This window comes from Nothobranchius furzeri, chromosome 11 (genome assembly GCF_043380555.1).
Source record: "Nothobranchius furzeri strain GRZ-AD chromosome 11, NfurGRZ-RIMD1, whole genome shotgun sequence".
Classification (NCBI taxonomy): Eukaryota; Metazoa; Chordata; class Actinopteri; order Cyprinodontiformes; family Nothobranchiidae; genus Nothobranchius; species Nothobranchius furzeri.
This window is the reverse complement of record NC_091751.1, coordinates 63,820,429-63,833,985: the sequence shown is the minus strand read 5'-3', so window position 1 is coordinate 63,833,985 and position 13,557 is coordinate 63,820,429. Positions and strand designations below refer to the sequence as shown.

General features: G+C 42.3%; 1 protein-coding gene across 2 annotated transcripts in view; it reads right to left on the bottom strand.

Moving 5' to 3' along the window:
- The window catches only part of LOC107384272 (sodium channel protein type 2 subunit alpha), a 62,080-nt gene that overhangs the window by 19,097 nt on the left and 29,426 nt on the right, over positions 1-13,557 (bottom strand). For both annotated transcript variants that reach the window (XM_015957428.3, XM_070541745.1), the window contains 9 exons: positions 12,629-12,770; positions 11,793-11,990; positions 11,529-11,714; positions 11,078-11,449; positions 10,839-10,968; positions 8,607-8,845; positions 7,132-7,305; positions 6,683-7,039; positions 2,401-2,811 (listed from right to left, as the gene is read on the bottom strand). In XM_015957428.3, the coding sequence (XP_015812914.3) occupies positions 2,401-2,811; positions 6,683-7,039; positions 7,132-7,305; positions 8,607-8,845; positions 10,839-10,968; positions 11,078-11,449; positions 11,529-11,714; positions 11,793-11,990; positions 12,629-12,770 (2,209 nt within the window). The remainder of the gene's footprint in view (positions 1-2,400; positions 2,812-6,682; positions 7,040-7,131; positions 7,306-8,606; positions 8,846-10,838; positions 10,969-11,077; positions 11,450-11,528; positions 11,715-11,792; positions 11,991-12,628; positions 12,771-13,557) is intronic.

Genomic DNA, 13,557 nt, shown 5'->3' with positions numbered 1-13,557 from the left:
AGTCACCAGCGTTACTGGTCCTATTCTGTGAAGGAAGAGCAGAAACCATGTGTTTAGACAAAAACATTTAATTTGTAACCAAATTTCTAATATTATTGTAAATTGTGTGCATGTGCATCTATGTGTGTTAAGGGCTGTAAACATAAAATGCATCCATGTTTCCCTGTGAGCAGCTGCTGATGGCCAGTTAAGCTGGGGGAGAGTTAAAGGAGGGTGTAGTGATGTAGAGCGCAGACAGCAGGCTGCTCAGCTCAGGCTGGAACTCCTCAGCAATGGTTGCTTAATCTGTTTCACAGAACCTGGCTCCACATCTGGCCTGCTCCTGTCTGTCTGCCAGACATGGCCAGAAGAGGCATAACCTCTACATAAACAAACGTCAGTCCTGCTGACATTCACTCCAAAGCTTTCTAATATCAAAGAGTTTACAGTCAACCAAGTATTAACCGTTCAATGGCTTCAATAACCAGTTAAACACATTTTGGAAAATGTGCATCCCTAATATTGAAACGATATAGAAAACAGAATTAAAACAGAAGATATCCTATAAAGACCCTAACCCTAAAAACACCACATTTTTACACAGCGATCCTACCCAGCATTAATTACAATTTATAACAAATGGTTATCCTAACAGTAATAAAAACACAAAATCCCAACTGTGAAAAAAAATGAAAAATGTATTACAAAACTAATCCTAACAGTAATAACAATGCAGAAAGTCAAAGGAGCCATATCATGGAAAATCCACTTTTTACCAAGTGATACAGTCATTTGCTCATGAAAAATACCCCGAACCTGTTTTTGGCTACATTCGTGCATTTTATTGTATCAGCTGCAAGTTTTCAGATTCTGAGCTGGCACTTGCAAACGCAAATATGGACAGTTAGTGCATCATCAGGCCCTGCTCCTGCAGGCATGGACAGGTTAATTTCATGCTGCTGAGAATATGCCCTTTATGTTACAGATGATTGCTTCAAACCTCCACCGGTAGCAGAGTGGATATTCTGCCAAATTACTCCTGCATTAGGAACAAAACCCCTCCGTAAACACCATGCGTCCTGTCTACAAAGATGCTTGTGATGGCCAGCACAGGACATGTATGTTTGGCGACTGTTGTTTTGTAACAGACCAGTGATGTGCGGTCAGAAGAGGCAGGGGAGGCACTGCCTCCCTTGTCATCATGACAAATAAAATATTGATAATGATTTAATATAAAGTCAATGTGTCCATCACTGCTCTATATATAAGTCTGCTGTATGATTTCATCATGTTTATGGTTAAATTCACTGAATTTGACGGTTTCCCGATTAAATATGCATGCAAAAGTAGGATGGGAGAGAGAAATGAGCCTGTCGCCCCTCTCCCTGAGCTGCCCTGCACAAACTAACTGACTCAGGCAGAGCAGATGCGCCAACTCTCAGAGTTGCCTCTGTTCTTACAGAGCAGCGTCACACACACTGACTGAAACAGGAAGTCGGTGCATACTCACTGCTGTCTGTCTTTAGATCACCAACATACATGTTTTATTGCACATGTTTATTTTTATGTTCATGTATTTAGCAGACGCTTTTGTTCAAAGTGATTTGCAAGTGATAATGAAGCCAGCAGGTTGCCCTCGAGGCTAACAACAAACATCATTCAGTCAGTCCTAGGTTGCAGTGAGGCAGCATGATGAATCAGAGGGAAGTGAACATGGAGTGGACAGTAGAGTGAGGGGATGGGTGCAGGGAGGGTGCTAGTTTAGAAGATGCTCTCTGAAGAACAGGGTCTTCAGGAGTTTCTTGAAAATCAACAAGGAAGCCCCTGTTCTGGTAGTGCTTGGTAGGTCATTCCACATCTGTGGAACGACACATGAAAAGAGTCTGGATTGTCCTGAGTGTGGTGTAGGCACTGCTAGCTGACGATACTTTGATGACCGAAGTCAAATTTGCCCTAATATTAAATAATATTTTACTTTCGTTGCTAGTGGTTTGTTGAATAAATTAAAATTGATTAAATTAAAACCAAGAAAATTTCATTAAAGGTAAAACATAAAATAAAAGGTTTTCATTTTGGGGTCATACATTTGTAAGTCTGACTCCAGAGCACCCAGTGCATCATGAACCTCACCGCAAAAAAACAAACAAAAACAAAAAAAGAAACCATCATCCCTGCTCAATGGTCAAATTTCCTTGTGGGGTCACACCCATTAGGACAGTGGGAGGGTTAAACGGAAAACTTAAATCAGCTTTTATGAGGGTTAGTTTCCATTGGAGGTCACCATCTGTGATTCCTAAACAAAGTTAATCCTTCCAACATTCAACACTGTTATATGTTTGTCTTGAAAGTATGATGTGATAGAATGGATTTTAGTTCCAGTTTTTCAAAACTTACATAATGTTATAGATAAAAAGAACCTACTGGTTTGTTGTCTTCATCCTCTGAGGACTCTGAATTCTCCTCTTCCTCTAGAAACTCCACATCTGACTCCCCCGGTGCAATGGGAACAATCACGGTGAGGTTTGGGTTGGTCATGTAGCTGTCCCCTTCTGGTATAATAGACTTCTCTCCATAATTAGAAAATATTCCTCCATTACTTTCCGCGTGATTTCCAGCCAACCCGATTGCCTGGTTGGCTTCTTTAGCTTTATGTTTGCGACCTCTCACATCGCGATGGAAGAGGCTGACTACACTCCTGATGAGCCAGGTAATGCCACTGTGCATGCGGGCGATGGCGATCTGGATATTATTCAAATCTCCGTCCTCATCCGGAGCAGAGAGGTTGTCAGAGCTGAAGGAACTGAGCAGCAGGGCAAGGAAAAGGTTCAGCACCTGAGGACAAATAATTTGATAAATATTAAACATTTTTATATCAAATCATATATACACATATATAAATGTGTGTGTTTGTGTGTGCGTGCATGCATTTTTAAGTATGTAGGTTTATGTCTTGCTTTTGGTGAACCCTAGGCTTTAGATTTGAGGACAAGTGAACATAGTGCCAGACAGGACAGGATGCTCCATATATTCTGTCAGCACTGGCAAATCCTGCCCTGTAATTCAGGAGGATATTCTACAAAGAAATTCTTGCACACATATGGATCCAGCAGCTCCAGCCACCCTGAAGTCAAAGTTCAAGCCCTCAAAGTAATCTGCCCGCTAGCTTAGCGAGTGGCATATCATCTGCATACGTGTGCGCTTACACTTCCTGAGTGCATGTAAGTTGTGTTAGTGATTTTTAGCCACTGAGCAGTTCGGAGACAAGGAGAAAAGGAAATGATGAAGTGTTAAATTCCTTCTGACTTTCTCATAAGCATCATGGACAATCCTCCAACATAAACGGCTGCTCCTTGATTAAAGGATTAACATACACAGACCATTTATGTGTCATATTCTGCAGTTTATGTAAACAACAGAATCACATCTAATTTGGAGCTGCATAAGATTTAGTTTAGATACAGTTTGATTTTATTTCTGAGGTAAAAAGTCAGCATTTTCACCTACCCATAGGACCAGTAATAATGAACCTGGGACCTTCAGTAAGTTTTAGCTACTTCTTGTCGTCAGAGTTCAAGTTACTCTAGATTGGCTGATTATTCATTTGGCCACAAGATGTTCAATGTTTTAAACAAATACCAATATTTTTAATTTATTGTGTATTTATAAATCTTGTTGTGCTAATTATGTAGTTTGTTAGTGTTTTGACAGAAGTAGGTGGACAGAAAAACAAGGCCTGTTCTTTTTTTACACCATTTAATGTAAAGAAAGTTGTCAGGTAGATCCGTTTTTCTAAACAATGCCTTGATACAGCAGAAATGTCTGCCTTCAAAAATAAGCTAATTTTAACACTTAAAGTGACAGTGTGTATTTTTCCTGGCGATAGGGGGCAGTAGATACCTACATCGTTGCGAGCAAGCAGTATTTTTGTGTTGGAGTAAGACCTTACCAACTGATGCCCATTAGGGTCAAAAAGCCCTGGGAAGTGCAAACTTGAGCAAAATAAGCACATCAGACCCCCTTTCATCACTGGCAACAAGTGAAGAGGTAAATGTGTAAAACAATATTTAAGAATGACGAAAGTTTTGTAACCGTTACAAATCAGTAAATGCATTTTGTCCTCATGGGCTCCCATAAAAGGAAACATGGCCTTTAACATGGTGTCTCCCAGAGACTTAGACCCATGTGTTTGAGACCAGATTTTTGAGGTTATAGGTTACAAAGCTGCCAATATTTTTCAACAACTGGGCATCATTTCGTTCATTTTCGATAACATATTGATGGATATTTCTGGAAATTAATGGTAAAAATTACACATTGTCATTTTAATTGGAGTACTACACAAAAGATGTCCACGTTGTCAGAACTGGGACACTGTATCAGACGAAAGGTTAACTTGACATGGATCAGAATACACTCATATGAGCATTTAATAGATTTATTTACCAATGTATGCTCACAAAAGGAACCAGCATTTATTTCTTAAAATGCAATTTTGCATTTAACACTGCAGTATTTTAGATTTTGATAGTATAGTTAAGGTCTAAAATAGAAAAGGTTTTATGGTTGCTGGCATGCAGATACAATTCTGAGAATAGGATTAAATGAGAGAAAAACAGTTAACGCCAAAGTAGCGGAAGGCATGGTGATAACAGGTGTTTGAACAACATCCAGGAAGTGCCCCCCCCCCCCCCCCCCCCCACACACACACACACACACACAAAGCTAGCAGAACCTGATAGTAGCACATGAACAGCTTATTTGCAGACATATTTCCTGGTAAATTTGTCAAGTTAAGGATATTAAACCTAAATTGTGTTTAATAAAACAGCTGATTATGTGGGTGGAAGAATGAATGAATCGTTTCAGTGGAACTGAGCGACAGCAGCTACAGACTGTCCAACTGATTAACCCTTTATTAACAGAAACAGCTGCATGCAACGTAACGCTTGGAAGGACAGGAAGAACACTGTGGCTTTAGCTAATCCTTATCTGTACAGTACTTAGATCACAATTTTCCCCAGAGCTTTATTCATCAGTGGTGGATAAAACATTCATCAGATTTATAAATTATATATTTGAAAATAAAAACATGTTTGATTAAAGAAGATCAGGTGTTATTTCTTTAATTCTAGTTCTAATCTCTGTTCTAAATGCGACATTAACAATCCTCATGGCTGCAACGGGATCCCATGTTTACATGTGACATCATCATTTGGATTTGGCATCATTAGAGCTGGTTGTGTTGATGTCTCTGGTTATTAAACTAGAGGTAACGGAGGCTCAAGGGTTAGGATTTCGCCCTGTAATTGGTGGGTTGCAGGTTCAAACCCACGCTGAGCTCTGTTAGTCTTTATGTCCTTGGGCAAGACACTTCAGTCAGTGGAACTGGTGGTGCCTGCGCCTCGCCTCCGTGAGTGTGACCTAGGCCAACTGTGGCTACAGTGTAGCTCATCACCATCAGTGTGTGTGTGTGTGTGTGTGTGTGTGTGTGTGTGTGTGTGTGTGTGTGAGGAGAATATATGTATGTGAGAGTGACCAAATGAATTATGGTTTACACGACCCCTCATTGGTAAGTGAGATCTTGCAGAGACAGTGATCAAATAAAATTACTATACATACTATACACTACTTTACAAATACAATTACTATACATACTATAAACTACTTTACAAGTAAAAGTACTCCAAATCAGTGATCAAATCAATATATGTGTTGTCTGATTTGGAGTAACTTTATTTACAAATGTTTACAAGCTAAGAGGGGTTGAGGACCAACAGAACTTTAAGACAAAGAGGAAATTATCTCTGTCTGACCCCCAAAACAAGTTCTTATCTGAATCTGGTGCCCTTGAGCCTGTGAGGCAGAAGTGAATACTCCCCCTCAGAAGAAATGTGGAATGCTGCCGTCGCCATGGCAACTCTGTCTCCCTATCCCAGCCTGGGTAGGACTGCGACCGAAGGCCGTTGAATCGTTCCAGGAGTCACTGTGCTCTCTAAAACCCAACTATCTCCTCCCCCTGTCCAAACAGAGGTGAAGAGCGCTGCTCATTGCGGCTGCATGCACTGATGTGAGGAGAGTCCCCAACCCTACCTCCCCACCTAGTGGACACTTATGTTGTGTGATGTCTGAAGTCTGTTGCATTTCTGTCTGAGGTGTTTTTTGCATAGAAAAGCTGCCCTCCCTGTGGAGGGTAACACTGAAGTGTCTTTTTTTCCTCCACCTGACTAAATCCTCATATAAACCCTATGATCTCTGTTAAGGTAGCGCGACTCGGGTTGCGAATGACCACAGTCACCAATTCTTGTCATGTGTCTATATGTATGTATGTCTGATCTCAGAATTGTGTGAACTGAAACTCTAATTTCCCTCTGGGATTAATAAAGTATCTTTGAGTTGAGTTGAATTGAATGTAAGGTACCATTTGCAAACAAATATGGGGTGTGAAATACCTAAGCAAAGTGTGTGCAAATTGTTGCCTCAATTTAATTGGGTGCTTTCTTTGGGTTGCTTTTTATAGCAAAAAATTAAAATTGTAAGTGCATAAATCTGAAAAAGAGCATCTAAAGCAGCAGTGCTGGGTATGTAACACTAGCTAATGCTAAAGTGTGGATATAACTGGTTTGTAGTGTTTAGTTTTGAGACAAGTGAAGGCCAGCAGACATTTAGATTACTGGTGTTGAATCATGTTGTGTGTAGAACCCACCACTAGGTTTCCTATGACCATGACCAGCATGAACACCAGGATACAGAGCGGCTGCCCGGCCACTTCCATACAGTCCCACATGGTCTCGATCCACTCGCCGCACAACACCCTGAACACGATCAGGAAGGAGTGGAAGAAGTCTTTCATGTGCCAGCGAGGCAGCTGGCAGTCAAAGGAGATTTTACACACACAGTCCTGGTAGTTCTTCCCAAACAGCTGCATTCCCACCACAGCAAAGATGAAGACAATGATGGCCAACACCAGGGTCAGGTTCCCCAGTGCGCCCACAGAGTTACCAATGATCTTGATCAGGGTGTTGAGGGTGGGCCAAGACTTCGCCAGCTTAAAGACTCTTAACTGGACAGGGAGAAGAAGGTCAATAAATCAAGTTCATAATACAAGTTAAACAATGTAAAATAATCAGTTAAAGAGTTCAAGATTATTGGTACCAGTCTGAAAGATCTCAGGACAGAAAGTCCCTCTACATTGGACAGACCCAGTTCCATCAGACTGAGGCAGACAATGATGCCGTCAAAGATGTTCCAGCCCTGCTGGAAGTAGTAATAAGGATCCAAGGCAATCAGCTTAAACACCATCTCAGCGGTGAAGATCCCTGTGAACACCTGAGGAAAACACACAGAGAAAAGATGCAGCGAGGAACAAACATTACTCATTAAAAACCCTAAATCCAACTGGACAAGTAATGCTTTGGTTTTAACTTTGCATTTATTAAAGTGGATGTGCAGCGTGGTGAAAGTGAAGGATGACAGAGCTGAGGAGTGTTTGTTGTAATGATCAACACAGCTGGTGCTGTCCTGGGTGTATTTATTTTTGTTTAACAAACTAAATAGTTCAGCCATTTCCCTGCAAATAGTCAATGTTGTGTGGACGCGCAGATCATGTCTATGTTGAGTCAGTCGGTCCAGACCACATCTGAAGGATGTCCAAACTCGGTTTTTGCACAGTGTCAAAGGCACATGTTCTCGTGGTTATAACATAATGATGCATGGTATCATACACCATATATCATTTTATTTTAACAACTGATAGGCAATCAACCTGATGTGGTCACTTAATTAAGTTTGGTTTACTCCTTGAAAAACATTGAAATACGCTACAAAAGCCATGTGAAATGTTTTATTTTGAGGTACTTCAATCATGGATGTCATTTTCACTTAAGAAGTGGAGGGGACACGGGGGGGGGGGGGGGGGGTATCTTTACAGAATGCTCCAATGGGAAACAGACTTCAACACAAACGGTTGTTTTCGGCTTGGTCAACCAGTGTCAATTTAATATAGCGTAATATTGTTGGTGGATGGTAAAAAGTGCAGGGGTCAAAACTTGACTTTGTAAAAAGTGGTGGGGGGGGTGATTTCAATGACTCATTAGTTTACTGTTAGAATGTGGAACAAAAACAAAGATTTAATGGAAAAAAAAGTATTCTTAAAACCAACATTTTATCTATCATCTGATGGAATAATCATATTTCATTTATTGTTGCTATTGAGATGTTAAATGTGTGTATATATATATATATATATATATATATATATTTTTTAATCATGAAGAAGGAGTAAAGGAAGTGAAAACTAGTGGGTACGCAAATGAAATTATACAAAACACATATAAAATACTGTTCATTTGTTTTAATTAAAGGCTTTAAGATATGAACTTAATTAGTTAAAATCACCCGACATGGAAGGTTAAAGTAATAAGAACAAACTAGCTCTTAAATATTTCCCACCAAGAAATAAAAACCAGGCCTAAAACACAACCTGTGACACAGCCTCATCGTCGCAGCTATAAAACACACGATGATGACCCCAAACCGTTTTATCTGCTCATGTATCACCTGACAGCACTCTGGAGGAGGTGTGTTAATGTAGAAATGTTCCAGCTCCTATCATTTAAAAGGCCTCTCACCAGATTGCCCACTGACAGCATGGTGTTGAACTCATCGGTCATGGGGTAATGCTCCAGAGCCATGAAGAGGGTGTTCAGCACTATACAGATGGTGATGCCAAGATCCAGAAAGGGATCCATGACCATGAATTTCACATATTCCTTCAGCTTCAGCCACCAGGGGCAGCCGTCCCAGATCAAATACTTCTTGGCAAACGAGTACCAGCAAGGATGACACTTCTGCCTGGATTCTTCCAGCTCTGTGAGGAGAAACCAACGTTTACTCTTTCTTAGTGTCACACAGTGGAAAAGTTTGGATTTAGTTTAAGTAGCATGATTTGTGTTTTATTGTTGACATGCTTATTTTGTGTTTTGAATGGTTTTTCCCTTTGTGGTACCTCCCAGAGACACTAATTAGAACAAATGGGAACAGGTGTGGAATGCCCACAGGTGCAATGGACTCAAAACGAGGTATAAAAGGAACTGAGGAAAGAGTCCAGGAGAGCAGCAGACACCAGAGACATGCATGAGGTCTGGTAGTCACCTGGACGGTGACGTCTCGGGCAAGGACACGAACGCCCGACCACCCTGGAATGCAGTCGGCACCTGGAGCACCATCCCAGGATGTGGACAAGCGACCAAGTGTGGAGGATTGTGGGTTGCCCTTTCCTCCCCCATGTGAGTGGTGCAATTTTGGTGCTGGTGCCTCTGCGTCTTGTTAGGGCCTTGGGCCGAGGAGGGCGTGACGTGTCCAAGGAGCGGAGCTGTGCCAGGGGGCTGCAGAGAGACTGGCGGTGTGTGCAGCAGCCAGCGGGTGAGGGGACGATGCTGGAGCCATGGCGGCAGCACACAGACAGGTTGCTGCAGGAGGTCGACTTTGTGCCTGACAGCCAAAGGACAAGGTGGGGCAGACTGGGTCCCAGCTACGTGGGTCAGCTGGAGCCAAGAGGTGGCTCCTTGGACACCGTCCCGCCCCTGGTGTTGCACAGGATGTTTTAGACTGTTTTTAGGACTGCTTTTGTGTTTTTACTCCTTCAGCCTCTAAAGACTTTGAACTTTTGGCGTTTTTGCTCCTCCAAATGGTCTGTTTTAGAGTTAAGTGGTTCCCCGGCCTGTTCTTTGGGCCATGAGTCGCTTGTTTCCCCCTTTGTATCTGGAACCTGCAGCCGTGGACGGGCTGCTGCGGGGTGACATTAGCTGGAGTAAAATAATATGTGACATTCTCTCCCTGCTTTTTATAAAAAATCGAATACAGTTTAAAAAATGGGATTTTTTTTTAGTAGTTTGGTTATTTGAAACTCAAAATGTTTAAGCAAATTTTTATTTTTACACTAAAGTTTTGCTAAAACCTGCAGGTTAGTACATTTTATCATTTAAATGATAAATGACCCGCACTTGTCAAGAGTAAGGACTCCAAAGCGCTTTACACTACAGTGTATCATCCATTCACACACTGATGGTGATGAGCTACGATGTAGCCACAGCTGCCCTGGTGCTCACTGACAGAGGGGACCAAGATCACAGAGAAACCGTTTTTGCTTGTTTGAAGTGTGATTGGATGCTCGGAGTTTAGCATGCAAGCTAAATGTGAATCTACCCCTTAGAATTAGCTGCATTAGCTTCTGATAATAGAGGGGGAAATGCTTGGATTAGAAAGCCTGACAGATCTGCACTAAAAATTAGCATTCATGGACTCACCCATCTTGGCTCAAGACGGGGAAAGCTGTTGGTGATTTAGCATCCAGCAGAGAGCAGGGAACGTGTTGCTTAGTAGAAGCTAATCGTTAGCATAACAACTTCACAACATGGCAGAACTCCTTCAGGCTTGCGTTATTTGTGGAGATAAAATGTTAACGTTGCAGAGCTAACAGAGTCAGTGGTAGAGTGGTGTTGCTGTTATCCAGAGGCGAGATGTCCAAATATCAGGAAATAAGACTCTAAAACCTGTCTGATGCTCACCTCTCATCTGATGCACTTCTACCTCCTGAAACAGGAGCGCCAGAGCTTTTTCCCCACAGAGATAGATTCACAAGGCTTAGAGACCATTGTACGGGGTGAAAAAAATCAGGGAACTTTGTCTTTAATAGTTTGGTTATAAAAACTTGCATGTCCTAAATCAAATCTAAACTATTTTGTTGCCATAATCTGCCGATGGTTACTGGAGAATTGTTCTAAAAAAATGTGTGTAAGAAACATTTTTCTTTTTAGATGTGAAGTGATCGATTAACTGTTTTAGTTTGGAAATGGACGCACCCTCCATGGCATCACTAAGGAAGCTGACAGAGCTGTGGGCCCGTTTCCTGCGCACTGAAGTGGGCCTGGTGACCGTGGGGGACGGCTGCAGGAGAACTCTGGGAGTTGTGTCTCCTGTTTCACTGGGTTTCTGGGAAATAAAAGCAAAAACATGTTTTTTTATTTATTTGGTAAATTAATGACGTACATAAATGTGATACTTTTCCTGTCATGTTATCAGACAGTCCTCCATCACTCACTGGGTCCCCCCTGACTCTCTCCATGCCGTGAGCCGGTATGGACGATGGGGTGAGGAGTCCCATAGTGGCGCCTCCGTTCTGGTCTAGAGAGATGTTCAGTCGGCCGTTGACATTAAGGATGGGCGTTAAAACCTGAGAGCAGTGGCTTCTAACACTGCCCGTCCTCTTCTTCCAGGGTGTTGCAGTAGAACTGGTGCGACTCCTGAAGACGTCCCCGTGGACGCTGTTCTCATCATCCCCAAACTCCGCTTCTGAGTTGATTCGAGTACGGAATGAGCTGAAGATGCTGTTCTGGCTTCCTCTCCTGGTGCTAAGAGGGTGAGAGGAGAGCGTGGCAAGCAGAGGGTGGGGTGGCAGAGGGGACAGAGGGGGCTACAGGGACGCACAGGTGATGCATCAGCTAGGACAGCTAAAACCATCTAGACTGTGTTTGATGTGAGCTGTAACACACCACAACTTCATCCACAGGATCCAGCATCTCCTCCACATCTTCCACTGCAGTCTCCTCAGAAAGAGTCCGATGGGACCGTCTTCTCCTGCTGCTGCTGCGCCGTATACTTCCTGTCTTCAGACAGAAGGGGGACAACTCTGGGGACAGAACTGAATCTGTCTCCTGTGCTTGTCTTTTAGCTGCCAACTTCAAAAAGAAAGAAATTAAATCACAAAAGATAAGGATTAAGTATGGTCCGCCTTAAGCTGAAGACCCTGCGCCTACTCTTTGCTCTCGTCTGAGATGCTCCATGGCCAGCTGGAACTCCCTCTCTTTCTGCCAGGCCTCAGCGATGGTTGCCTGATTCTGCTCCTCATAGGCCATGGCCACCACTGCCAGGATCAGGTTGACCAGGTAGAAGGAGCCGAGGAAGATCACCAGCACAAAAAAAACCATGTAGGTCTTCCCAGCAGAGCGCAGAGTCTGAGAAGATCATCAGTGATGTTGAATCAAAAACCCGGGTTTGGGTAGTTCGTAATGTTTAGGACAAACAGTGTTGGGGAGTAACTGAATAATACTAATGATGAGTAACTGTATTCAGTTACAGTTACTATTTTTAAACATTGTATTTAGAATAGTTACTTTCATAATACCATTGGAATACTTGTGTGTTTTCCACTTTCCACTTGAAGGACGAATAAATACGTTTCCCTGCGGTACCGACACACATTGGGACATTTAGTAGACTTAAATGTTGATTTTAAAAGGAAGTATTCCAAGTATTTCGAATACAATATCAGGATTAAGCAAAGTAATGTGTTTTAAAGTAGTATTCTGTAACTAAATACATTTACAAAGTATGCTCCCCAACACTGAGAACAGACAACATAAAAACGTAATCAGAACCAATTCCTGCAACGTTTGGGTTCGTTTTCTATTTGGATTCAATTACTTTTTCTGTCAGGAGTTACTGCACGTGTCATTCCCATCAAACAGAGGAAAAAGTAATTTATCAATGTAAATACAACTACACACAAAAGACTCATTATTAATGTTCCTCTAAATATGTGATAGCCCTCAGTGGCTGCTCTGAAGTTCTCCCTGTACAACAGAAAGTGCACCTGGTGAAATAGCTCCTCCCAGTAGTCTTGGGTCATAAGTCGAAAAAGTGCCAGAAACGCCCAACCAAAGGTGTCAAAACTTGTGTAGTCATAGTTTGGGTTTCTTCCTACTTTTAGGCAGTCAAACCCCTCAGGACACTTCCTGTAACGCACACGTAAACGAGAAGACAAAGACAGATTATTAGAGAAGTTAAGTGATTAAAAGGTGAAAACACTCCAATCAAGACGAGGCAGGACTGTTAGCATGCGCACCGCTAAACTAAAGGTACCAGCTCCCTACATGTTCTCTTCCTGCCTTTTGAATGCACAGCAAAGGTAGAGATAACAGTAAGTGTGTGCAGTGCTTTTACCAGTTTATCAACTGAAGAGGGCACTTGAACCACGTTTCATCCAGAGGCACTAAAATGCACCACAGTAAAGGGATTACACTGAGCCAGATGGATATCAAATTGCAATTGAAACATTTTCAGCTGAATGCCTCCGTCCCTGAGCTTCATTGTCAGTGCAGCGGCGCTACTGCAAATATTTAAGTCCAGCAGCTGAGCACAAGCTGGGCTGCCATGTCACTGTCAGTGTGGAATAATTTCATAATGGCTGACAAACATCTGGGTGGCAGAGCGCTGCTGTGAGAACAGCTGTAGAGCTCACCGGACAGCTAAGCAGAAAGTCTGTCTGATATCCAGGACAGGGCCGTAAAAACGCCTTCCTGTCAGGAGAAGATCTGTTCTCCTCTTCACTCAGAGGCTAAACACAGAACCTGCGGCTCCTCTGGGGGTTTGAACAGCGAAGGCTCGGTGTTTCTCCTAATTTCATTTAGATCATTTATACTGCCATGATTATCTGTTTCAAGAAACCTTAAAAAAATAACAAATATACACCTCAGTTCAAAATCTTAAAGCTGGGGAGCCTGGTTTAAATATTTTAAGCAG